Source organism: Salvelinus namaycush, chromosome 2 (assembly GCF_016432855.1).
Source record: "Salvelinus namaycush isolate Seneca chromosome 2, SaNama_1.0, whole genome shotgun sequence".
In the NCBI taxonomy this organism is placed as follows: Eukaryota; Metazoa; Chordata; class Actinopteri; order Salmoniformes; family Salmonidae; genus Salvelinus; species Salvelinus namaycush.
The window spans coordinates 28746024-28771574 of record NC_052308.1 but is presented as its reverse complement, the minus strand read 5'-3'; the positions used below and the strand labels follow the sequence as shown (position 1 = coordinate 28771574).

At 45.2% G+C, this 25551-nt stretch overlaps 1 protein-coding gene across 1 annotated transcript in view; it reads right to left on the bottom strand.

Moving 5' to 3' along the window:
• LOC120020970 (cadherin EGF LAG seven-pass G-type receptor 2-like) overlaps positions 1–25551 on the bottom strand; it is an 82302-nt gene that overhangs the window by 13119 nt on the left and 43632 nt on the right. The window contains exons 3-17 of the mRNA XM_038964646.1: positions 23633–23855; positions 17643–17758; positions 17402–17490; positions 11759–11916; positions 10847–11010; positions 10513–10638; positions 7300–7466; positions 5598–5777; positions 3890–4003; positions 3611–3785; positions 3341–3482; positions 3085–3205; positions 2747–2930; positions 2365–2466; positions 2138–2232 (exon numbers count right to left, since the gene is read on the bottom strand). Of these exons, the coding sequence (XP_038820574.1) occupies positions 2138–2232; positions 2365–2466; positions 2747–2930; positions 3085–3205; positions 3341–3482; positions 3611–3785; positions 3890–4003; positions 5598–5777; positions 7300–7466; positions 10513–10638; positions 10847–11010; positions 11759–11916; positions 17402–17490; positions 17643–17758; positions 23633–23855 (2156 nt within the window). The remainder of the gene's footprint in view (positions 1–2137; positions 2233–2364; positions 2467–2746; positions 2931–3084; positions 3206–3340; positions 3483–3610; positions 3786–3889; positions 4004–5597; positions 5778–7299; positions 7467–10512; positions 10639–10846; positions 11011–11758; positions 11917–17401; positions 17491–17642; positions 17759–23632; positions 23856–25551) is intronic.

The window sequence follows — 25551 nt, the reverse complement described above, 5'->3', positions numbered from 1 at the left end:
CTGTATGAGGGGTAAATGAGTCTAGCGCTAGTGGAGCTGATGAGGGGTAAATGAGTCTAGCGCTAGTGGAGCTGTATTAGGGGGTAAATGAGTCTAGCGCTAGTGGAGCTGTATGAGGGGTAAATGAGTCTAGCGCTAGTGGAGCTGATGAGGGGTAAATGAGTCTAGCGCTAGTGGAGCTGTATGAGGGGTAAATGAGTCTAGCGCTAGTGGAGCTGTATGAGGGGTAAATGAGTCTAGCGCTAGTGGAGCTGTATGAGGGGTAAATGAGTCTAGCGCTAGTGGAGCTGATGAGGGGTAAATGAGTCTAGCGCTAGTGGAGCTGATGAGGGGTAAATGAGTCTAGCGCTAGTGGAGCTGTATGAGGGGTAAATGAGTCTAGCGCTAGTGGAGCTGTATGAGGGGTAAATGAGTCTAGCTCTAGTGGAGCTGTATGAGGGGTAAATGAGTCTAGCGCTAGTGGAGCTGATGAGGGGTAAATGAGTCTAGCTCTAGTGGAGCTGTATGAGGGGTAAATGAGTCTAGCGCTAGTGGAGCTGATGAGGGGTAAATGAGTCTAGCGCTAGTGGAGCTGTATGAGGGGTAAATGAGTCTAGCGCTAGTGGAGCTGATGAGGGGTAAATGAGTCTAGCGCTAGTGGAGCTGATGAGGGGTAAATGAGTCTAGCGCTAGTGGAGCTGATGAGGGGTAAATGAGTCTAGCGCTAGTGGAGCTGATGAGGGGTAAATGAGTCTAGCGCTAGTGGAGCTGATGAGGGGTAAATGAGTCTAGCTCTAGTGGAGCTGATGAGGGGTAAATGAGTCTAGCGCTAATGGAGCTGTATGAGGGGTAAATGAGTCTAGCGCTAGTGGAGCTGATGAGGGGTAAATGAGTCTAGCTCTAGTGGAGCTGATGAGGGGTAAATGAGTCTAGCTCTAGTGGAGCTGATGAGGGGTAAATGAGTCTAGCGCTAGTGGAGCTGTATGAGGGGTAAATGAGTCTAGCTCTAGTGGAGCTGATGAGGGGTAAATGAGTCTAGCGCTAGTGGAGCTGATGAGGGGTAAATGAGTCTAGCGCTAGTGGAGCTGATGAGGGGTAAATGAGTCTAGCTCTAGTGGAGCTGATGAGGGGTAAATGAGTCTAGCGCTAGTGGAGCTGTATGAGGGGTAAATGAGTCTAGCGCTAGTGGAGCTGATGAGGGGTAAATGAGTCTAGCGCTAGTGGAGCTGATGAGGGGTAAATGAGTCTAGCTCTAGTGGAGCTGATGAGGGGTAAATGAGTCTAGCGCTAGTGGAGCTGTATGAGGGGTAAATGAGTCTAGCGCTAGTGGAGCTGATGAGGGGTAAATGAGTCTAGCGCTAGTGGAGCTGATGAGGGGTAAATGAGTCTAGCGCTAGTGGAGCTGTATGAGGGGTAAATGAGTCTAGCTCTAGTGGAGCTGATGAGGGGTAAATGAGTCTAGCTCTAGTGGAGCTGATGAGGGGTAAATGAGTCTAGCGCTAGTGGAGCTGATGAGGGGTAAATGAGTCTAGCTCTAGTGGAGCTGATGAGGGGTAAATGAGTCTAGCTCTAGTGGAGCTGATGAGGGGTAAATGAGTCTAGCGCTAGTGGAGCTGTATGAGGGGTAAATGAGTCTAGCTCTAGTGGAGCTGTATGAGGGGTAAATGAGTCTAGCTCTAGTGGAGCTGATGAGGGGTAAATGAGTCTAGCGCTAGTGGAGCTGTATGAGGGGTAAATGAGTCTAGCGCTAGTGAAGCTGTATGAGGGGTAAATGAGTCTAGCTCTAGTGGAGCTGATGAGGGGTAAATGAGTTTAGCGCTAGTGGAGCTGTATGAGGGGTAAATGAGTCTAGCTCTAGTGGAGCTGATGAGGGGTAAATGAGTCTAGCGCTAGTGAAGCTGTATGAGGGGTAAATGAGTCTAGCTCTAGTGGAGCTGATGAGGGGTAAATGAGTTTAGCGCTAGTGGAGCTGTATGAGGGGTAAATGAGTCTAGCTCTAGTGGAGCTGATGAGGGGTAAATGAGTCTAGCGCTAGTGGAGCTGTATGAGGGGTAAATGAGTCTAGCTCTAGTGGAGCTGTATGAGGGGTAAATGAGTCTAGCTCTAGTGGAGCTGTATGAGGGGTAAATGAGTCTAGCTCTACTGGAGCTGTACACACCAGGGTCTTGAGTTTGGTGAAGGTGACAGAGGTACAGTTGAAGAGGTTGGGGGGCAGCCATCCCTTGTGTTCGTCACAGTGGCGAATAGCTGTGCCTGAGAGAGAAAGGGGAAATCTTCATAAAAGGAGAGGAACATGCTGGAAGGACCCGAGGCAAGTTTAAGTGCATAGTATAGTATATTCCATTATAGTATGGTAATTAGCTAAACTGCTGAGATTCATCGTACCGATAGATCCCTTGGGACAGGGGACTGCTGCAGGGAGACCAAACTTAGTCCTGGGCCACCAGATCCCTGCCTCTATTGCCTGGGGACAACTGTCATAGATCACTGAGAGGGAAAGAGAGGGAGAGAAAGCGAGAGAGAGGAAAAGGGAGAGGGAGGGAGAAAGAGGAGGGAGAGCAGGAAAGCTGATAAAATATATTGTCCAGGTGTAACTGTACACATGACATAGAATTTGCTTGGCACAAAAACACTTTAAAAGGCCATGTAATCACATTCATTTACTAAATCAGTGAACTAAATGAATCAGACTGGACTACAGATACATTTCTGAAGCATGTGATATTTGGTATTTCTTTACTGTCATGTGACGTATGTTAATGCTGACCTTCGCAGCCGTTGGGCGACACCTCAGCGAAGGGGTTGTCACAGTGGTCACACTGGTGCCCGATGACCCCTGGCTTACACTGGCACTGCCCGCTCTCCCTCTCACACGCCCGTGAGAAGGAGCCCACTGGGTAACACTCACATAGCAGACACACCTCGCTGCCCTCTGGACGGTAGTGGTTATCCTGAGAGCAGGAGAGAGGGGTAGAGAGAGAGATAGAGGGGGAGGGAGAAGAAAAGGAAGGGAGGAAGTAAAAAATAATACCAGTGCAGTTTCACCCATCGCCCCTGTCCACTTAAAACATCCTGCCATTGAGACTCAGTAGTCAGCTGGCTCACCTTGCAGCGGCACTCCCCGCTTGTCTTGTTGCAATCGGCATCGAAGCCCTTATCTGTCTGACAATCACAGGGACCACAGGTCTTATGTCCCCACCAACCCCTGGGACACGGCAGGTCAGTCCTGAGGAGGGCCACACATAGTCAGAAACACAACAGATACACAGATATATTCTTATAGTGTTCTTTATAGTGATATGGACCCAAACAACATAGTGATATGATCTGTGTATAGCAACGATTAAGATGTTTTACTAACTTCTTCTCGCAATACTGGCCAAAGTAGTTGCTGGGACAGTCACAGGTGTAGCCGTGGGAGGAGCTAACCTTCCTGGTGCAAGCTGATTGGTGCTCGCAGGGGTTTAGCGCACATACGTCTGTGCAGTTATCGCCATAGTAACCTGGCAGGTAAACAACACAATAGGAATTCATAAGTTATGTCTGGGCGGGATCAACGTAAGACTATATGGTCGTATAATAATTTGTAAAACCTAATGATGATGACACTGATGATGGTTGGCAGACTGACCGGTGAGGCAGGTGCAGGAGTGGCTGTCCCAGTCATCACTGCAGTAGCTGTTGGAGGGGCAGGTGTTAGAGACACAGGGGTCTGGTACGCTGCAGCCCTGCTCCATGTTCACCCTCCTGGCCTGAGACATGCTGAGAGACACCGAGCTGGAAGAGGTCTCCCCCACACGCAGACCCTGAGGAACACACACACCAGGGAGAACGCACTCAGACACATGGACAGACAACACAGTACGTGTGTGTCGTCTGTGTGTGCGTGCGTGACAAGAGGTTAACGAACCTGCACACAGCCGCGGAAGCCATGCTGTATTTTCCCATCAGCCCCAGTGATGCCCCCGACACTCAGAGTCTTGACCTTCGCCCCCTTCAGTTTAGTATCCACTTCCATGCTGGCCTGGATTGGTAGATCAGATCACAAACAGATACAGTTTTTCTCTATTTTTTACTATCGTCTACATTGTAGAATAATAGTGAAGACATCAAAACTATGAAATAACACATATGGAATCATGTAGTAACCAAAAAAGTGTTAAACAAATAAAAACATTTTATATTTGAGATTCTTCAAAGTAGACACCCTTTGCTTTGATGACAGCTTTGCACACTCTTGGCATTCTCTCAACCAGCTTCATGAGGTAGTCACCTGGAATGCATTTCAATTAAGAGGCGTGCCTTGCTAAAAGTTAATTTGTGGAATTTCTTTCCTTCTTAATGTGTTTGAGCCAATCAGTTGTGTTGTGACAAGGTAGGGGTGGTATACAGAAGATAGCCCTATTTTGGAAAAGACCAAGTCCATATTATGGCAAGAACAGCAAAGAGAAACGACAGTCCATCATTACTTTAAGACATGAAGGTCAGTCAATCTGGAAAATGTCATGAATTTTGAAAGTTTCTACCAGTGCAGTCACAAAAACCATCAAGCGCTATGATGAAACTGGCTCTCATGAGGACCACCACAGAAAAGGAAGACCCAGATTTACCTCTGCTGCAGAAGATAAGTTCATTAGAGTTACCAGCCTCAGAAATCAGCAATTAACTACACCTCAGATTGCAGCCCCAAATAAATGAGTTCAAGTAACAGACATCTCAACATCAACTGTTCAGAGGAGACTGCGTGAATCAGGCCTGCATGGTCAAATTGCTGCAAAGAAACCACTACTAAAGGACACCAATATGAGGAAGAGACTTGCTTGGGCCAAGAAACACAAGCAATGGACATTAGATCAGTGGAAATCTGTCCTTTGGTCTGATGAGTCCAAATTTGAGATTTTTGGTTCCAACTGCCGTGTCTTTGTGAGACGTAGAGTAGGTGAACGGATAATCTCTGCATGTGTGGTTCCCACCGTGAAGCATGGAGGAGGTGGTGTAATGGTGTGGGGGTGCTTTGCTGGTGACACTGTCAACAATTTATTTAGAATTCAAGGCACACTTAACCAGCATGGCTACCACAGCATTCTGCAGCGATACGCCATCCCATCTGGTTTGCACTTAGTGGGACTATCAATTTTTTTTTCAACAGGACAATGACCCAAAACACACATCCATGCTGTGTAAGTCCTATTTGACCAAGAAGGAGAGTGATGAGTGCTGCATCAGATGACCTGGCCTCCACAATCACCCAACCTCAACCAAATTGAGATGGTTTGGGATGAATTGAACCGGAGAGTGAAGGAAAAGCAGCCAACAAGTGCTCAGAGTATGTGGGAACAAGGCTATTGGAATAGCATTCCTCATGAAGCTGGTTGAGAGAATGTCAAGAGTGTACAAAGCTGTCAACAAGGCAAAGGGTGGCTACTTTGAAGAATCTAAAATCTAAAATATATTTTTGGGTTACTACATGATTCAATGTGTTATTTCATCGTTTTGATGTCTTCACTATTATTCTACAAATAATAAAATAATAAAAAATAAAGCACAACCCTTGAATGAGTAGGTGTGTCCAAACTTTTGACTGGTACTGTACCTATTTAAATGTAACAGTGTCTCACCGTGTAGAGGCCATGGTCAAAGGAGAGCACAGCCTTGTGGCGGGGCTCGCCGCCCGGGATATCTTTCAGCTCCATCTGCACATGGTGCCAGTCTCCGTCATTCACTGTCACCTCCTCTACCTGGGACAGGGTGGAGTCCTCGCCCCTCTGCAGGCCCATCACCACACTGCCACCGCGCAGCTAGGGGAGGGAGAGAGAGAGGGGGTCGGGAGAGGATAGGATAGAGAGATATATGGGAGAGGATGGAATGGAATGAGAGAGGTGGGGCAAAGGATGGGAGAGAGGGGGACGTGAAGAGAGGTGAGGGAGGGCAGGAGAGAGAAAGACCTTTAGCATGCAAACATCACATGCTCACAGACAGAGAGCTTTTCTTCTCATCATCCATATCAGATCATCTATGGTAATACAGTAGCTAAGAAAATAGCCCTGTTTTTTTTATTTTAAATGTACCAACTTTAAAATAGTTGCTGGACTGTTATACAACTTCAAAAAAAGCACCTGTCTAGACAAACAACAGCTGCTTTCTGAAAGGCCTGGGTATGGCAGCTCTCAGATCTCGGGATGAGGCGTTTGTTAGTTGGCAGGCTTCATCTCATCAAATATTTAAAGTCATGCTGCTGCCCAGACAGCCAACAGGTGGAGCTTTACATCAACTAACCCACAGTCACTCTGTGTGAGCTGTTGGAATCATGCTGGAGTTACATGCTACAATGCACTAATCTATTCCAACACCATACTGAGGGGGAAAACACATGCATAATCTGATACAAAATGAGTGAAAGGAATTCCTATCAAAACTATTGGCTATGTTTGGCTATGTCTTTGCTTCAGATTGGATGAAATCCTGTATAATATGTATTATACTGTACGTAATGACATATGAAATGGCCTACAGTAAACACCTTTGCACCTGTGAGGTGTATTTGTAGTGCTGTTCTGTATTGTTGGGTAATGCTATTGAAGGTGTGTGCATATGCCAGATTGAGGAGGGCTGTACAGTATATTGTGATATGGCAGACCAGGCCTCTGCTGGCGTAAGACACTATAGGGTAGTAATAATAAAAATAATAATAAATAGAAAATACATTTATATAGTGCTTTTCAAAGGACTTAAAAGATGCTTTACAGTTGTAGAAATGAAAAACAAGAAACACAAATCTAAACAAAGCCAGGCAAAACAGAAAGAAGACAAACAAAGTTGAGAGTAGGGCTTAAGGAAGGTGTGATGTGTGGTTGTGAGGAGGGTGTGTGGGTATGACTGTGTATGGCGAGACTATTAGATGTGTTTTCTCTGTACCTGTAGGGTGAGGTTGTGTGGGGTGAGAGTGTGTTTTCTCTGTACCTGTAGGGTGAGGTTGTGTGGGGTGAGAGTGTGTTTTCTCTGTACCTGTAGGGTGAGGTTGTGTGGGGTGAGAGTGTGTTTTCTCTGTACCTGTAGGGTGAGGTTGTGTGGGGTGAGAGTGTGTTTTCTCTGTACCTGTAGGGTGAGGTTGTGTGGGGTGAGAGTGTGTTTTCTCTGTACCTGTAGGGTGAGGTTGTGTGGGGTGAGAGTGTGTTTTCTCTGTACCTGTAGGGTGAGGTTGTGTGGGGTGAGAGTGTGTTTTCTCTGTACCTGTAGGGTGAGGTTGTGTGGGGTGAGAGTGTGTTTTCTCTGTACCTGTAGGGTGAGGTTGTGTGGGGTGAGAGTGTGTTTTCTCTGTACCTGTAGGGTGAGGTTGTGGTGCTGTCCGGCGGTGAGGTGCAGCAGGGTGGCACTAGGCTGGCGCGTGCGAAACATAAGCTCCACGTGCCACGGCACAGTGACCACCGCCACCAGGTTAGTCCACTGCAAAAGGCTGTTACCCAGGAAACGCTGCGGGTTGGCCATCACTGCAACACAGGGAGGCAGATAGAGAGAGGGGGGTGAGGGAAGCAGATAGAGAGAGGGGGGTGAGGGAGGCAGAGGGGGGGTGAGGGCAGCAGATAGAGAGGGAGAGAGGAAAGTGAGGAGAGAGAGAGGGAAGGGGGAGAACAAGAGAGAATGGGAAAGAGATAAATTGAGAGAGAGCGAGAATGAGGAAATGGCCATGGTCATTACCACTCTCACAGTAATATGTTCTGTGATCAAGTCTGAACAACCCAGCTCCAGTTACTGGTAGGGAGAGTATACACAATCTATGATTACCACAGAAAACAAAGATGAGGGGTACAAAGCCAGCAGTGCTACACGTTACACCTAACCTTACGAAAAAACAAATTAAGACGTCAATGGAATGAAAACCTTGGCACTCGCTGTATGGGAATAAAATAGTATGTGTGGCAATTTGAAACTAGATACCCCTGAATAAATACTGTTCATATACAGAGCTAAATACCAGAGAAGATTCAACATGCCCCCTACCCCTATTCACTAGTACTTGTGATGAGTGTTGGCTAGACAACGCTCAGGGGTGGGGTGTGTGTTCAGTTGTATGTGTCTGTGTATTTGACATGCAGTCTGTGCATTCTGAAGACAGCCATTCTGGCAGACAGGCACTAGTGTCACTTTTAGCTGGGTGTTAGACATGTTTTTTCTCTCTCATTACACAGTGGCAGAGATGCAAAACACGGCCGTCCATAATTAATGACACAAATCAAGCCTGTCATTGGCACTAGAAAGAGCGAGTGAGGGAGAGAGGGAGAAAGAGAGAAACAGAGGACCCAGGGGATAGTGGTTGTGGTGCAGTCTGGCACTGGTCTAAAGCTACAAAAAGATTGTAAACAGAATCTCATGAAAAGAGGTTGATACACTGAGTGTACAAAACATTAACAACACCTTCCTAATATTGAGTTGCACCCCCACTTTTGCCCTCAGAACAGCCTCAATTTGACGGGGCATGGACTCTACAAGGTGTCGAAAGCGTTCCACAGGGATGCCGGCACATGGTGACTCCAATGCTTTCCACTGTTGTCAGCGTTTCAGTTCTTGACACAAACCGGTGCGCCTGGCACCTACTACCATACCCCGTTCAAAGGCACTTAAATCTTTTGTCTTGCCATTTCACCCTCTGAATGGCACACATACACAATCCAGGTCTCAAATGTCTCAAGGCTTAAAACAATCCTTGTTAAACCTGTCTCCACCCCCTTCATCTACACTGACTGAAGTGGATTTAACAGTTGACATCAATAAGGAATCATAGTTTACAGTTGGATTCTCCTGCTCAGTCTACGTCATGGTAAGAGCAGGTGTTTATAATGTTTTGTACACTCAGTTTCTATTATTTGCAGTGTGTTTGGTCTAAACAGGGTCCATATAAAAAGGTAGGCATGCTCATGGGATTGACAATGAAAGTATTTGTTTTCCCCATACCCTTGTCCACCCAGAGTCAGTGGTGAACATCAGAAAGGAAGTGAGATGCTGGGGATTTTCTCCATGGTTACTAGCTGCTCTGACCTCTCTAACCCCTAATGGCCAATCCTATGACATACTGGAAGTTTAACAGCAATATTTTGATAGTGACCTTTGCAGTGGCGTGGCATAGTTAATGTTCTTGGTAGAACATGAATGTTCATGCCATCGACACCCACTATCTAGATTAAAGATCAGCAGCACGGTACTAGACTACATTCTGTTTCCTTTTTCCCTTCCGCTCTCCCTCTCTTCTTGAAATGAAGGAGTCACATGGGTTCATCTGCTTCAGTGAGAGAGGGAGAGGAACCCTTTCCCCATCCCCCGTTCATTATCCATCCTCTCAGTATCCCCTTAACTATGAGAAAGAAGTGGTCCTTTATCACTGGATTTTACTTTACTAAAACAGGGATGCTTTTGTGTAATTCACCATTTATTGAGTAGTATCCCTTTTTTTCTTCTCTCTCGTGATCTCCCTCTTATGGGGCCTTTTTCCCTCTCCCCCTCCCATCTCCATCCCTCTTCTAGCCGTCCCAGCTCGTAAACCAGCAAGTCAAACAACTGTAGAGCACAGAGGAGCTGAGAAGAGAAATGGACACTAGTAATGCTCTAACAAACACAACTCTCTCAAACTGAGAAACAAAATACTTTACCTTAAACATGTCCAAGGTGTTATTCAAGAGAACATGTTTAAACATATAGCTCTATTAAATGTGACATGATCCCTCATGACAGATTCATAAAAGCTTATGGGATATCACATCGCATCTGTCATACTGTATACACATATGGGACCCTCACAAACCTTTGTGAAATGTCTGGCATAAAACAGCAATGCTCAGTATTAGTGTTTATTATGATCTCCAATTAGCTGCTGCAGAGGCGCCGGCTACTCTTCCTGGGTCCAAACAGGAATCAACATAAATAAAATACAGTGTTCAATAGGTAACCTTATGCTTATGAAACCATCATGTCAGCAAATAAATGATGACTGGCTTTATCTGTGCCAGGAAAAAGTCGATTCTAAAATGATGAGGAAATATTTCAACACTCTGCTGATTGAAGAGCCTACTTCAGTTATTTACAGCCCTGCCAATTCCCTCTACGCATCACCCTGAGCAATCTCCTCTGCATGGTGTCTATGCAAATGTTTCCGCACTACATTTACACTGTACACTCAAAAAGGCATGTTTCAAAATGATAAGAAAATACAATATAGCAGATGCTCTTTTAACACCGCAGCACTAAGAAGCAAATGAAATGGCCAGTGTCACTGTAACCACCTGGTTGTGGAGTTATGGTACAGTCCATCAACTACAAAGACACTAGTTAAGTGTAGGTCAGGCGAGCTGGGGGATGTTGTCTGTCTGATGGGTCACTTAGTAGTCTACTCCTAATGCACGCCTGTAAAGTCCTTGTACCTCTTTACTAAAAGGGCCTATAATGGTAGGTCACGGGCCCAACAAAACCTGGTTAGCTTTGAGCTCATGTTTTAACCATTTGAGGAAGCTTTACAGCCTCCGGCAATGCCGTTACTTCACTTACCCTTCTCGCAGTTCCGGCCTCCAAATCCTAGGGGGCAGTCACAGCTGAAGGAGCCCCACATGTTGACGCAGGTCCCTCCGTTCAAACACGGGTTGTTGTTGCAGAAGTGCCTTTTAGCAGAGCATCCTGGGAAGTTAAAGACATCTGAGGAATAGTTCAAGCCAACCTCATTATGCTAAGAGGTAATAAATTATTCATACTTCAGGTAAAACTTAAGGTACATTCACTTCCCCAACTCAGCTCATAGCGCTCAACTAAGACAGTAGGGAAGGGTGGATGCTATAAAACAGGCACAGAATGGTTCAGTCAAATAGCAATGTGCAAGGTTGCTAACCTGGTAGAGTGCCGTTGTTAGCGATGAAGCTAGCCATGTCGACGTGGCGGTTGTCGATCCTCAGGTCCTTCATGCAGCCCACAAACTGGCGGTTCTGGATGGGGAAGTCCTCAGGCAGTTTGGGCACGCCCCCTAGGAGTAGAGGACCAGTCAGATCCAGAGATCTACAGCAGAAAGACAGGACAGAGTCAGGCACATTTAGAATCTGTCACTCAGCTCTGCTTCTATACCGCAACACATTATATAAACACTGAGGTCTGCTTCTATACCGCAACACATTATATAAACACTGAGGTCTGCTTCTATACCACAACATATCATTAAAAACACTGAGCTCTGCTTCTATACCACAACATATCATTAAAAACACTGAGCTCTGCTTCTATACCACAACATATCATTAAAAACACTGAGCTCTGCTTCTATACCACAACATATCATTAAAAACACTGAGCTCTGCTTCTATACCACAACATATCATTAACACTTAGCTCTGCTTCTACTAGCTTGGCTTCTATACCAAAACACATCAACACACTGGAACAGCATTTATGAAATATTTATCAGACACATTTTGCAGCTTGTTTTTTTCCAGGGAGGATAACAGATACACCCCACTGAACTAAAATATGTTTACGATGGTTTACAAGCTGGACGTGACAGACTTTATTTAAAAAATGTATAATCTGTACCATCATGAGAGCCCTGTTTTGCTCAGCCAATTGGGATTTCTCTTTTGCTCTTGGCATCACGACAATAGTACACTAGATCAAGAGTAAGTTCAGCTTGTGGCAAAATTTTTGAAAACTGAATTCATGGCTTCAAAAGGCTTTTACTCAACTACTATAACTGCAACTGTTGGCAAATAACAGTACACAGTGAAATACCAGTAAGACCCTCCCATTCCCTTACTTTTTAGATCCTGATTGGCTGCCCTGGGCAGAGCAGGTGTAGTTCCCGATTACATGACCAAATCGCAGTGCCACTGAGGTGTCACAGTTGTCCACAGTTACTACGACGACCTTCTGGTCAGAGGGACCCTGGGGCATGCTGGCCTGGTTTAGGATTGGCTGTGAGGAGAGAAGGAGTTGTTGAGTTTGGCTCCAGTGTTATGGTGAGAGCACCTACAGCAGATGGGTGGAGGGAGCGGGAAGTCACCTGACAAACTACTGTAAATAGCAACACATGGTGATAGGAGTTTCTAAATAGTACAGCATTTATAAGTTATGCTATTCCTTCCTAAATGGGCAATACTGTATGTGTTTGGGAAGAACGTGGACATACATACAGTATGTAGTGTTTGGTTATGGATGGCTAGATAGATTGAGAGGGACAAGAAAGCACACGTTAGGCTATAATGAGCCTTCTGGGACTGTTCAGAGGATTCTTTGAAAATAAAAATCACAGGTGTATCTCAAGGACTGCTTGATGCTAAAAATATGCTGAGACTCTAGGTTTCTTCTTCAAGTTACAAAAGGCAGGTAAATGTGTGGAAGTTTATTTTTGTCTCAGAATATCAAATTTATTGTTTGTGTGTGTCACTGTCAAGCATTTTTGGTTGCTCAGCACATAAATAGATTGCTTGTCTGTCTGAAGGTAGCGTGAAGTTGTGCCACACATCTCAGTATATAAGTGTGATCATAACCAATCCTGTCTAACAATGTGTAAAAAACTCAGTAATCACACGTATTTTTCAAATGCAAAATACTAAGGTGTAAAAACTAGCATTAAAAATAAAAAACACTCACCATCTACTTTGTCATTGAAACGCTCACCCTAGAGAAGTATTTTCTCAAGTCAAGTACTTCAATTAAAAACAAAAGACTTCAAACAATCTAAGAAGCTTTAACAACCCTAATGAAAAGTTTGAATCAATTCTGAAGAGAAAAGTCAGCCACTAGCTATTATATTCAGCCCTACAGTATTCTGGAACATCACCCCAATTTATCTCAATGTTTTCAGTGCTTCAATAATTTAAAGACAAACACCCACAGTTTAAGTCAGAGGCTGACACATAACCAACAGCACACACATGGCGGAAAAGCCCTGCTCAACAGCACACACATGGCGGAAAAGCCCTGCTCAACAGCACACACATGGCGGAAAAGCCCTGCTCAACAGCACACACATGGCAGAAAAGCCCTGCTCAACAGCACACACATGGCAGAAAAGCCCTGCTCAACAGCACACACATGGCGGAAAAGCCCTGCTCAACAGCACACACACGGCGGAAAAGCCCTGCTCAACAGCACAGTGACGGTCTTCTTCAGCACAAAGGATCTCTTTCATTGTGTGAGGAATCAATGGAGGGAGAAACAAGAGAAGGAGGGGCGGAGAGGGGTAGAATAACGATCCCGTCAATAAAGGTCACAACCTCTTTTCAAACACAAGCGTTTCCCGAGGTCACACAGAGCTCATATTGACCGTCAGCCCGGTTAGAGCTTGTGTCAGCAGTGGCTAGCAGCACTGTAATGAGAGGGGTAACCACCACTGACCACCATCCCACTTGACTGACCAGGCCTGGGCACTGAGCTATGGACAGAGCATATAAGAATAGTCTCCATGTGCAGTGTGGTCTTGTGCTGAGCCATGTCGATTATTTTTTTGTTTTTTAAACAACTAATTGACCAACATCGGTTCAATTATTTGAATTCCATTACGTTCATTTTTTTCTGTGAGCTCAAAGCGCAGTTCTTTAGAGAGAAATCAGATCAATCCCGAACTGTGCGATGTAGATTGGAGTTGTAGATTCCAACAGGCCAATATTCTACATAGTTTAGTGCAGAAAACGTTGTAATTAACTACAATGACCATAACCTGCTGCGTGGCCAACTTGTCCGGTCTGTGTGGAGCAGACACAGAGGGAAAGAAGAGATGGAAGAATGCGCGATCGAGATGGTATGCCTTATTGACTATAAAAAACTATTAAAATAGTGATTTTGTCAGACAGCATAGGCAGCAGCTCTATAGAGATGAGATGATAACTTGGAATGAAATAGCCAAATAAAGTCATCAACTAAAATATTTTATTTAAGTAATGTGAATAAAAGATAATCAATGATAAGCAGTAATGGACAGTCACTACCATCATGGGACTTTTAATTGTTTTATTCTGTGTTGTTACAGCATTCAACCCACATTTAAATTTGAAAGAAAATAATCTAAACCAAAATTGAACTGACCTCAAATAGCACTAATCGCTCAGTAGCGTGGGCTACTGCGTGGGCTACTGCGTGGGCTACTGCGTGGGCTACTGCGTGGGCTACTGCGTGGGCTACTGCGTGGGCTACTGCGTGGGCTACTTGCGTGGGCTACTGCGTGGGCTACTGCGTGGGCTACTGCGTGGGCTACTGCGTGGGCTACTTGCGTGGGCTACTGCGTGGGCTACTTGCGTGGGCTACTGCGTGGGCTACTGCGTGGGCTGCTGAGCGAATAGTGTTGCTCTCTCCTGGGTGGCCTGATTGTTGAGAGCTGAGGAATACATGTGGTTTTGGGGGGAGTGTTGTGATTTTTTTTTTAAATGGTATCTTCTTAACAAAAATATAATTAGCTAATTTTATTCATAGCATAAGATTATCATAAATTACACTTGTGATTTGTCTACATATTCCTGCAGAGCCATAATAACTGTCTGAGCCCTTTAATCAAATGGGGCTAAGAATACAGACCAGACAAATGGAGTATAGGTGGACCTTACACACACTGCTGGCATAACACATCTAGACAGCTGTAATATTGTAAGTCATGACAGAGCCCCATCCCTTTTCCTAGGAGCACTGCAGACAGAGGCACTGCCACATCTCCCTCACATGGTTCTCATTCCAACCCTGTATCCTATCCAGTGAGTAGATTAGATTATATCTGTGCTTGCAGCATGCTATTAATACAGCTGTCCCATTGAGGGTCTGTCTTTGAGGAGCTGAATACTAGAGGAGCTCATTGTGGGTCTTGTGATCACGCTTGGCTGCGTCTGAGAGGATGGAGACTTAATTACATTGTTCCACTGCACTGATCAAATATTAGCCCTCCTCTTTAAACACCTCATCTGTCTCCCATTAGGCATTATTATCGTATCTAATAACTGGCAAATAGGATTATTTGCTTTGCTGATTTGAGTCTGAAATATGTGCAGATGGATTTCATTATTCACAACACACCGGCTACCAGAAAGGTAGAAAGAACCTCTAAACCTGTTGACCAAAATGTCTTCATCCTTTAGTTGACCCCTTGTGAGGCAATGGGAAACTAATTTGTTGGGACAAACAAACCTGCAGTGTGAGATGGTCTGTTAGAATGGTCACAAACCAAATCACCCGACACGCTCTTTTCCACGGTTCCCCTCAGTTGAGAAAGGTCCGGAACAGACTGGTCCAAATTCTCTGGTTCGTTCACTGACCTACGCATTGGGCCATCGCTCCCAGCAGCAATCATCAGTCATGGCTGTTGACTCTGCTATAATGACTCTCTGCTAATGTCTGTCAGCCGCTCAGTCTGCTACACAAAGCCCCGGCCTGTCAGAGCTGATTGGAGAGCATATTTACTCAGGACTACATAAAAAAACTGTTCCCCTCATTACAGCGGGGTGACAGGGAAACATGGGAATATGAGTTCATTGTTATCCACGATGACAGGAGGAGCATGGGAGCAAACAACAGTAATATTAGGTCTGACTGGAAACACCATAGCAACCAGAGAGGTTAGCCCTGAAGCGCAGTGTCCCGCTCAAAGCCCAAGTCAAAACCTCTCTCGCCTTTCTTTTCCTCCTTTTGCTCCTCTCCCGCCCAGTTTTTCTCTCCTTGCTGGTGAACAGAGAGCGGGGCACCTTCCCCGGGGCTGCATCATTCACTGCCTATGGTCCCTTTGGATGCCGAGTCCAGCACAAAAGCAGTGGTCATTGCCATTCTCCACACTCCCCCTCTCCCCTGAAAGGCACATTTCAATCTAAAATGCCCCCACCTCATCCCCCCCCCCCCCCCATGGACAGGGACAGGCCGGGGTGAGCCGGACGGCGTGAGATACCTCAGAGGGGAGGAGCCATAATTCGACCTCTATGACTCACTGGATCTGGACCAATGAGACAATGCTGCTGCAGCGGGTGTGAACTTTGATGGGGGGGGGTTAGTTCAACCAAAACTCTGAGCAGTTTTCTAGGAAAATGTCCCTTCCATTTGTCTGTGCATCTGCTTAACATTATGCTTGTTCCATTATTGAGTTCATGTTTGTATTGTGCTAAAGATGAGTAGGAAACTAGCTGGTAAGATGTGATAGAAAAGAAAACGGCTCATCAAAAGCGTTACAGTGTGAGCAGTGGGCACTCAAGAGGAAGCACTTCTGTAGGTCACTGTCATTGTCTGTTTAATCCAAAAACTACTAGGTCACAATAAAACAAGCGATGGAGACTTTCATTGGACTTGTTGGTTTGTAACAAAGTGATTAATGAAAGAATAATGTCCCCGCTTTGATGGGAACCAAAGCCTTTTTCTCCAATGGCCTACGAGAGGTTGTGTTCCCTCACATTCTGCTGGCTGAATCTGACATGGCCCTGTTATTATAGACCATGAATAGAATATCCACACTAGGAGGGGGTTGCCTGGCAACAGCTTTATGATGCAAAGTGACTTCCTGAATAGACCAAAATGTAACATCCTGTGTGTTGGTCTGGGGGGGATGGCTGAAAAGGATGGGGATAAGGGACAAGGGGTAGTGGGGTGGTGGGTTATAGTTCCATACATTCTTCACTGATTGATATGGAAATAAAAAAGTTGAAGCCGTCGTCAATGAAAAATATCTTGTTTGTATGAGTTCTATTTTCTCCAACATATACTCTGAGCATAGCTGTGAAAACATTCCTCCCACCCTTTTCCAGTGTCTCTCTCGCTCTTTATCCATCTGTCTCATCCCCCTCCATCTCTCTAGCTCCCTCTCATTCCTTCTATGTCTGTCTGGCACACTGCACATTCCACTGTCCCATCAACAGTTCTCTGGAATGACACAGCAGCAGTTCTGACAGGATGCAGCAAAGTGAAAACGCCCACAGAGGATCGTGGGTATTCTTCTCCCAGTGTGGTCCAGCTAGAATCATGACCGACCCTCATCACTCTATAGACAGTCGCCATCAGACACTTGATGAAGTACAGCTGATCTAGTATAAATGGATGTCATCAGGACACGAAGTACAGTGTAAAAATCTATATCCAGATCTACAAACACTACACAACATCCATAAATCAATTACCGGTATACAAGTCAATTGCAGGCCAAACGTGTTAAGAAAATATGTATTGTATTTATATGTCTCATATTTCGAGTCTGTGGTAAAAGACAAACATAATTCAGTTTAGGCATGTACTGTACTGATGTTGGAAATGAACTGCTCTTCGTCCTCCTGCTCTGTGCTTCAGAGTGAGGTCTGATAAAGCCAAGTCTATAATGGGCCTAGTAGCCTAGTCTGACTCAAGTTACTGTATATCCCAGCCCAGACCCAGCAAATCTGTGTTTTGTCTAGTGTTTGAACCAGTCTACACTTTATAGGACCTAGCCCAGGTTTCCCCCGACCTTGTTGTAGTAGTGAACTTGCACCACATGCCACTGGCCATCACTGACACCTCCAAGGATGTAGGGCGACACAGTCGTCTTGGTCTCACCTAAAAAAAACAAGTCAGCAAAGGTTATTCACACATCATTGGATCAGGGCTAGTGCCAACACTTGTCACCATCACATGTGAATATATTAATAACAACTAACTCTAGATTTGGGATTAATTGGCTGACGAGCAGTAAAAGAAGCCCCTCCTACCAGCAGAGAAGGTGAGCTGGATCTGCTCGTTAATGATTTCCACAGCGATGAAGTCGTGCTTCTCGTTGAAGCGGCCATTGTAGAGTAACAAACCATTTGGCTCCTTTGTGGCAAATCTGGAAGACAGAAAGAAACAGGGCTCAGAGTGTCCATTCTCAGCCAAAGACTAAGAGAGAGTAAACAACAGTCTTTTCACTGAGGAAGGGTCTTTGTGTGGGGGGGGGTGACTATGTGAAGATGCATTCTGTAAATATAACTAGTCATTGCTGCAATAAATGCATTTCAACAATTTTCAACCACATTGAACACTCAGTGCTGAAAAACATGTCTAAATGGTCAATATCATGTGTAGCCTTCTCATACCCATGTCTAGAACCAAATCCAGTACCCTCGCCACAAGACAGACAGACGTACAATATACTGACTGACATGCCCTATTATAGCAGAGGATACAGATTATGAATGCATCAGAAAACGTTTTTCCTTTCCCATTAGGTTACTAGGAGGGCATATTGATGCACTGTCCCTAGTGATTCACCATTGAGGACCAGAGGACTAAATGTAATAATGCTGCAATTTTCCACATATCACTGAGCACCCAACAGGGTTAACCACCACGACCACCGTTCTCTGACAGAGATGGAGAAAAGTGATACAAAATAATGTAATATCTGCAGTGTAGGTGTGGAGCATGACACAGTCCATAAACTCAGACAGCATACCGTGGACAGTGACTAAACCACAGAAATAGAATATCCATAGAGCTGGAGGTCATTGTGTTGTTGTCTTTTACTGTAACGTTAATAGACAGACGCATTTAACCAATCCAGTGCACCTCTGGCTCCCATCCAGAGGCCACGCCAAGTGACGCCACTAACCCTCTCGTCCAACCTGGGATTCAAGGAACGACGCGTTCCAACCACAGAAAGACCACAGGGCATAGAAAAAAGACGGCACTAGTTCTATAAAAAAATCAAATCAAAAATCAAATCAAATTTTATTAGTCCCATGCTCCGAATACAACAGGTGTTGACCTTACAGTGATATGATTACTTACGAGCGCCTAACCAACAGTGCAGTTTCAAGAGATAAGGATAAGAATAAGAGATAAATGTAACAAGTGATTAAAGAGCAGCAGTAAAAAAAAAACGATATATACAGGGGGGTGCCGGTAGAGTCAATGTGCGGGGGCACCGGTTAGTTGAGGTAGTATGTACATGTAGGTAGAGTTAATTAAAGTGACTATGCATAGATGACAACAGAGAGTGGCAGTGGTGTGGAGAGGGGGGGCAATGCAAATAGTCTGGGTAGCCAAATCATTGGGTCACTGAGTTCTGTGGTGTCTTAATTTGATTCACTACAAAGGTAAAAAGCTCATGTGTGACACCGTGTTACCTTATATAATGATATTGCAGGCAGTCCAGATCCAGATGCAGTCCAAATGCAGAAGTTGCCAGAAAATTATAGAACCAGAAAATAATTTCCCCTCATTCACGTCCCAGGGGACCCCACAGTGGATGTGCTCCGTTTTACATTTGTAACTTTCTGAACATCTGTGGGAGAACTGAGCCCTGTCGGAGCCCTGTCGTCTGTGTTACTGGTGTGACTCGTTAGCGCTTGTAGTCCGCATCTGCCTGTTCAGATGGAGACCGTGTCAGACGGATGAAGCCTTCTTCTTTTAAATGAGGGAGAGATTCCAGAGATCTAAATACAGTCTCTCAGGATGCTCTCAGAGCACATTGGTAAATGTTGCGAGGCTATGTGTGGGTGTGTGCGCCAATGTGTGAGCGTGCATGCATTATCCCAGAGTGTAGCCATGGGGCACAGCAATGCTGACCTGCTTACTGAGGAGAATTATAATCATGACCTCAGACAAGAGGGAAGAGGAGAAAAACAAAAACCCACCAACTGATTACAATAGCACTGAATATCTCAAACATGTTCACCCATGACTGCATGGCCACGCACGACTGCAAAACCGTCATTAAGTTTGAGGACGACACAACGGTGGTAGGCCTGATCACCAACGACGATGAGGAAGCCTATAGGGAGGAAGTCAGAAACCAGGCAGTGTGGTACCAGGACAACAACCTTTCTCTCAACATCAGCCAGACAAAGGAGATGATCGTGGATTACAGTAAACGGAGGGACGAGCATGCTCCCATCCATTGTGACGGGGCTGTAGTGGAGCGGGTCGAGACCTTCAAGTTCCTCAGTCTCCACATCACTAAGGAATTAACAAGGTCCACACACACCAACACAGTCGTGAAGAAGGCACGAAAAGATTTGGCAAAGATAGAGCTGCACCATTGAGAGCATCTTGACTGGCTGCATTACTACTTGGTATGGTAACTGCTTGACATCCGAACGCACGGTGCTAAAGAGGGTAATGTGTACGGCATAATGCGTACGACTTATCTCTACTACTGCACCGCAAGCGGTACCGATGCACCAAGTCTGGAACCAACAGGACCCTAAACAGCTTCTACACCCAAGCCATAAGACTGCTAAATAGTTAACCAAATAGCTACTTGGAAGGCTTTCCACTAGATGTTGGAACATTGCTGCAGGGACTTGCTTCCATTCAGCCACAAGAGCATTAGTGAGGTCGGCACTGATGTTGGGCGATTAGTCCTGGCTCGCAGTCGGAATTCTAATTCATACCAAAGATGTTCGATGGGTTTGTGGTCAGTGGTCAGACCAGTCAAGTTCATCCACACTGATCTCGACAAACCTTTTCTGTATGGACTTCACTTTGTGCACGTGGACATTGTCATGCTGAAACAGGAAAGGGCCTTCACCAAACTGTTGCCACAAAGTTGGAAGCACAGAATCGTTGAGAATGTCATTGTATGCTGTAACGTTAAGATTTCCCTTCACTGGAACTAAAAGGACCTAGCCCAAACAATGAAAAACAGCCCCAGACCATTATTCCTCCACCACCAAACATTAGTTGGCACTATGCATTCGGGCAGGTTTCATTATTCTGGCATCTGCCCAACCCAGATTTGTCCGCCGGACTGCCAGATGAATCACAGAAGCGTGATTCAGAGAATGCGTTTCCACTGCTCCAGAGTCCAATGGCGACGAGCTTTACACCACTCCAGTCGACGCTTGGCATTGCACATGGTGATCTTAGGCTTGTGTGCAGCTGCTCGGCCATGGAAACCCATTTCATGAAGCTCTCGATGAACAGTTCTTGTGCTGACGTTGCTTCCAGAGGCAGTTTGGAACTCGGTAGTGAGTGTTGTAATTGAGGACATTAGATTTTTATGCGCTATGCGCTTCAGCACGCGGCGGTCCCGTTCTGTGAGCTTGTGTGGCCTACCACTTCATGGCTGAGCCGTTGTTCCTCCTAGACGTTTCCATTTCAAAATAACAGCACTTACAGTTGACCGCGGCAGCTCTAGCAGGGCAGAAATTTGACAAACTGACTTGTTGGAAAGGTGGCATCCTATGGCGGTGCCACGTTGAAAGTCAATGAGCTCTTCAGTAAGTTCATGCTACTGACAATGTTTTTCTATGGAGATTGCATGGCTGTGTGCTGTCAGCACCGTGTGGCTCAAATACCCGAATCCACTAATTTGAAGGGGTGTCCACATACTTGTGTGTATTCTCCTCGTACCCCTGCACATTGACTCGGTACTGATAACCCATCTATATAGCTAAGTTATCGTTACTCATTGTGTATTTATTCCTTGTGTTATTATCTTTCTATTTGCTGTGTTGGGAAGGGCCCCGTAAGTAAGCGTTTCACTGTTAGTCTACACCTGTTGTTTACGAAGCATATGACAAATACAGTTGGATTTGGTTTGAAACAGAAAATCGTGTGTTGTTTATTATGGTTAGCATCTAGAAATATTATTTATTTTCATCTATGGCTTGGCCTTCTTGTCATCAATGAATAGGTTTTTTCACACAGGCTTTTAAGGCTTTTTCACACAGCTTCCAGATCCCCCCGGACTGAGTGCAATCAACCATAACTGACTCCTCTGGCAACATTATATGTCACATTAGGCTGCCATTAGCAAAGTTAACAACCAGTCTACATATATTGACATATGGAAGGGCCAAGGGCCATGATATAATGGCAAGTTGATGTGACTGTATTAGACATGTGCATTGAGGAAGTCTCCAGATGGCCAAACCTGACATGAATACTAACAATGTGAGAGGTATTATTAAAATATGTGACACAAATGTTGCTACTAAGGCTGTTTCTGGTAACAGACACACTTCCAACACACAATTTCCTCTTCCTGCTAACTCTCGCTCTACTGTAGTGCAGTCTATAGGCTCCACCTCACTGAGGTTCCCCATGAGAAAAGCTCTTTACCACAGTAACCTGATCAAGCCAGGTTCAGGTAACAGAGCGCCCTGATAGACAGCCTGCTGGGTGTTAGCTGTTATATCCCCAGCTTTACACACCACCTACTTCACAGCTCTGGGAGCAATCTGGGAACTACAGGCCAAGGCTTTTAAGAAAGAGATCCAAAAGACTGCCATCTGAGCTACATTTAAACAAAGGCCACCACTTCCATAAAACTCACAAAGGCATATCATTATCACCACTACTCATTAATGGCTAGTTTCAAGCCCTGCCAAGAACTAGAGTGAGAAAACATCACAAATATATATATAAAAATGGCCATGTAATTTTACAGTGATAGCAACTGGGGGTATTGTCTTTGCTATGACGGGATATTATACCCACGGTGGTGCTTTTATTGTCACTTGGGATGGAGCATTTCATTCAAATTAATGTACCCTTGTCTCATTTACATGAATGTACTTCCGTGATCGACTGTGTTCAGTGTTACTCATCTGTTTTATTTAAGCACCACCATCCCCTGGCTACATCGCACAATATACTAGTCTTTGATCTTGGTCTAGAAATACAACTTGCTCTACCTGTATCAGACAAATGACACCATTATGTTTTAGTGCTCATATAAAACTGGATGGTCGTTAATTGAGAGCAAATACATATTCCCAAAATATCAAGGCATACCAGGATGAAAGCCCCCTAGGTGTAGGAGTTCATCTCATATGCACACGCACACACACACAAACGCATTTAACCATGGAAAAAGGTCTGGAAATATGGCTGAATATAAACAGTATAGCTTCTCCCTCCGCAAGGAAATCAAACAAGCGAAATGCCATTACAGGGACAAAGTGGAGTTGCAATTCAATGGCTCAGACACAAGACGTATGTGGCAGGGTCTACAGGAAATCACGGACAACAACAAGAAAACCAGCCCCGTCACGGACACCGAAGTCACGCTTCCAGACAAACTAAAACACCTTTGCCCACTTTGAGGATAATACAATGCCACCGCTGAGGCCCGCTAACAAGGATTGTGCACACGCACACACACACAAACGCATTTAACCATGGAAAAAGGTCTGGAAATATGGCTGAATACACCTTGATGAGAGAGACAGACAGAGGAGAAATAGGCCAAGCGCTGACTCAAAGCTCAAAGTGACCACTGAATGTAATCAGATCAGACTCCTGGATCTCAGATTAATGTCCCCGGGTACACAAGGTGCCATTCCAGAAAAAGTAAGTCTACAGTCCCCATTAGAAACCTCTCTCACCATACATACTCACCATGCTCAGGGAACCCAAACCCAGCTAGAGAAGATGAGCCTTTTAAAGACTACGGCTATTAAATGATTCAGTAACTTATGAAACACCAGGAAGCTTATGTAAATGAGAGGGGAGGCAGGCCGTTAAGAGGCGTGAGCGTATAAGAGCAGTTGTGGAATGTATGAAGTGATCATTTAAAGAGAGCGCAAGAGTAATGTTCGAGAGGAGTCATAAAAAAGAGAGAAAAAGAGGGTGGAGTGGTGGGAGGAAGAACGAGAGAGGTGGAGAGAAGGAGTGAATCACAGTACTATATTTAGGGAGCTACTTTGTACTACGAAAGTGAATGATTGAGATGGCACAATGTCCCACTGTGTGGGGTATTAGTTGTACTTACGAGAGGGAGAGGGTGAAGTGGAAGCGCTGGCGGAGGCCCTTGAAGGTGAGGAAGGACTGCAGGGGGAAGTTCCTGGTGGTCATCTCACAGTAGGGCTTTTCATATCCGCCAGATGGGCACTCACACTTGAACCCTCCCACCAGCAGGTTCACACAGGTGCCCCCATTCTTACACACAGCTGGGCCACAGCGCCCGGAGCGGGACGATAGCTCACACCACTTGCCTGGAGGAAGAGAGAGGGGTAGAGAGAGAGGGGGAAGGGAAAGAGACCAGTCAGAATTACAACTATCAAGGTGACAAATTTCAGTGCCAGCCCTGGACAGTCTGTGGGTAAAAAAAATAAATTGGTCCTCCCTTCCAGTTCAACTTCACTAGTGTCTAATCTCACCAGACTACTGCTGCGGTTTAATATGGGGCAAGACAAGATGCATTATGCCTCCAGCATTTACCACGAGCCTTCCCGAGAGGGAGGGAATGTGTGAGAGAGGCAAAGATGGTGAGAAGAAGTCAAAGGACGCAGCAAGGAAGAGACAGATTTCAGACAGTGAACGAGACAAAAAGAGAGAAAGTCAGACAGAGAGAGACAGAGAGAGTGCTATGGCAATGGGGAACTGTTAGTAAGCCTTCATGCATCGTGTAGCCCTGCGCACTGCTTACAACTTCTATTGGTCTCCAGTCTCTGGATGAGAAGCTGCAGTTGCTATGGTGAGACTGCACGCCTCCTTGCACGAGTTGGAATGTGTGTCAGAGCCACTCGGCAGCACGGAACACTTCCACTGTGTGTAGAGCTACTGTACTGTTCACACCACACAGAAAAAGACAACATCTCTATAGACTATACATACACAGGGCTTGTGTTGTACATCCTACAGCCAGTCACAGCCAATCACAGGATTCTCAGTCTAAGACAATTAAGGGAACCCTTTGTTTTACTACTGTTGTAGGGTGTATTCACTCATTCATCCAACTGCAAGGTCATTGTGGTCATTATGGATTAAGCTTTGATAAGATGTGGATGTTATCCTATGATGCATTGCCATGACAGTAGTCAGCATTGTACCGTGGTGGGCTACACAGGCAGAAGAACAGTCACTTTACCCTGGCGAACTATGACAATTTGTTGTTTCCTTGATGGCGCTTGTTGACACTTGGCTACCGCTAGTAGAAAAAACACTAACTGCATGAGTGGGAAAAAACTACCTGCATGAGTCGTGAGGAAATTAAATCAGTGACTCGCCTCAGGCAAAAAGTTACTTCTGTCTCTTTAAACAAATCAGGGAAAGAGGGGACATTAGTCAGGGCTTGATGTGGTCAAGCATTGCTGCAGCCAACGCTGGGCTACTGTAGGAAACTGGGCCACTGGGATAGTCTTCTACTTCCTCTAAAGTCAGCTTGGGCTCTACAGGGGCCTCATTTTTACTGAGGAGGCTTCAAAGTTAAATGTGATGTATTCTTCTTTATACAGTTACAATCATACGCAGATCAAAAATGACATTTTTTATGGTAGAAAAATCTTCTAACACTCAGAAAGGAGAAATGGTAGCGTTCTGTTTACTTTAAAACACCTACCAGGTTACCCTTTCAAGTCCCTCATGAAAACATTACATGTTAATATATGGTCAAATCTGAGGAGGAATCCAACAAACCTACTTTCCTTTTGGAAATGCTTGTATTTCACACATTAACCGTACTGGCTATATCCATGTAAGTACCTATCCAGAAACTGTACAGAAGACAGTAAGAGACATTATAGTGAGCATCCGGTCTCCGCCCTGCAGTCACCTGAGCCTGTTCTTTTGTTTATACGGTAACCTGGGAATAAACAGGGCCAATGTTTTTCTGTCAGGCATCCCTCTGGGACGCCCTCCCACAACAGGTGCAGGGTCCTGGAACAACAGCTCTCGGTTGCTAGGTGAGCT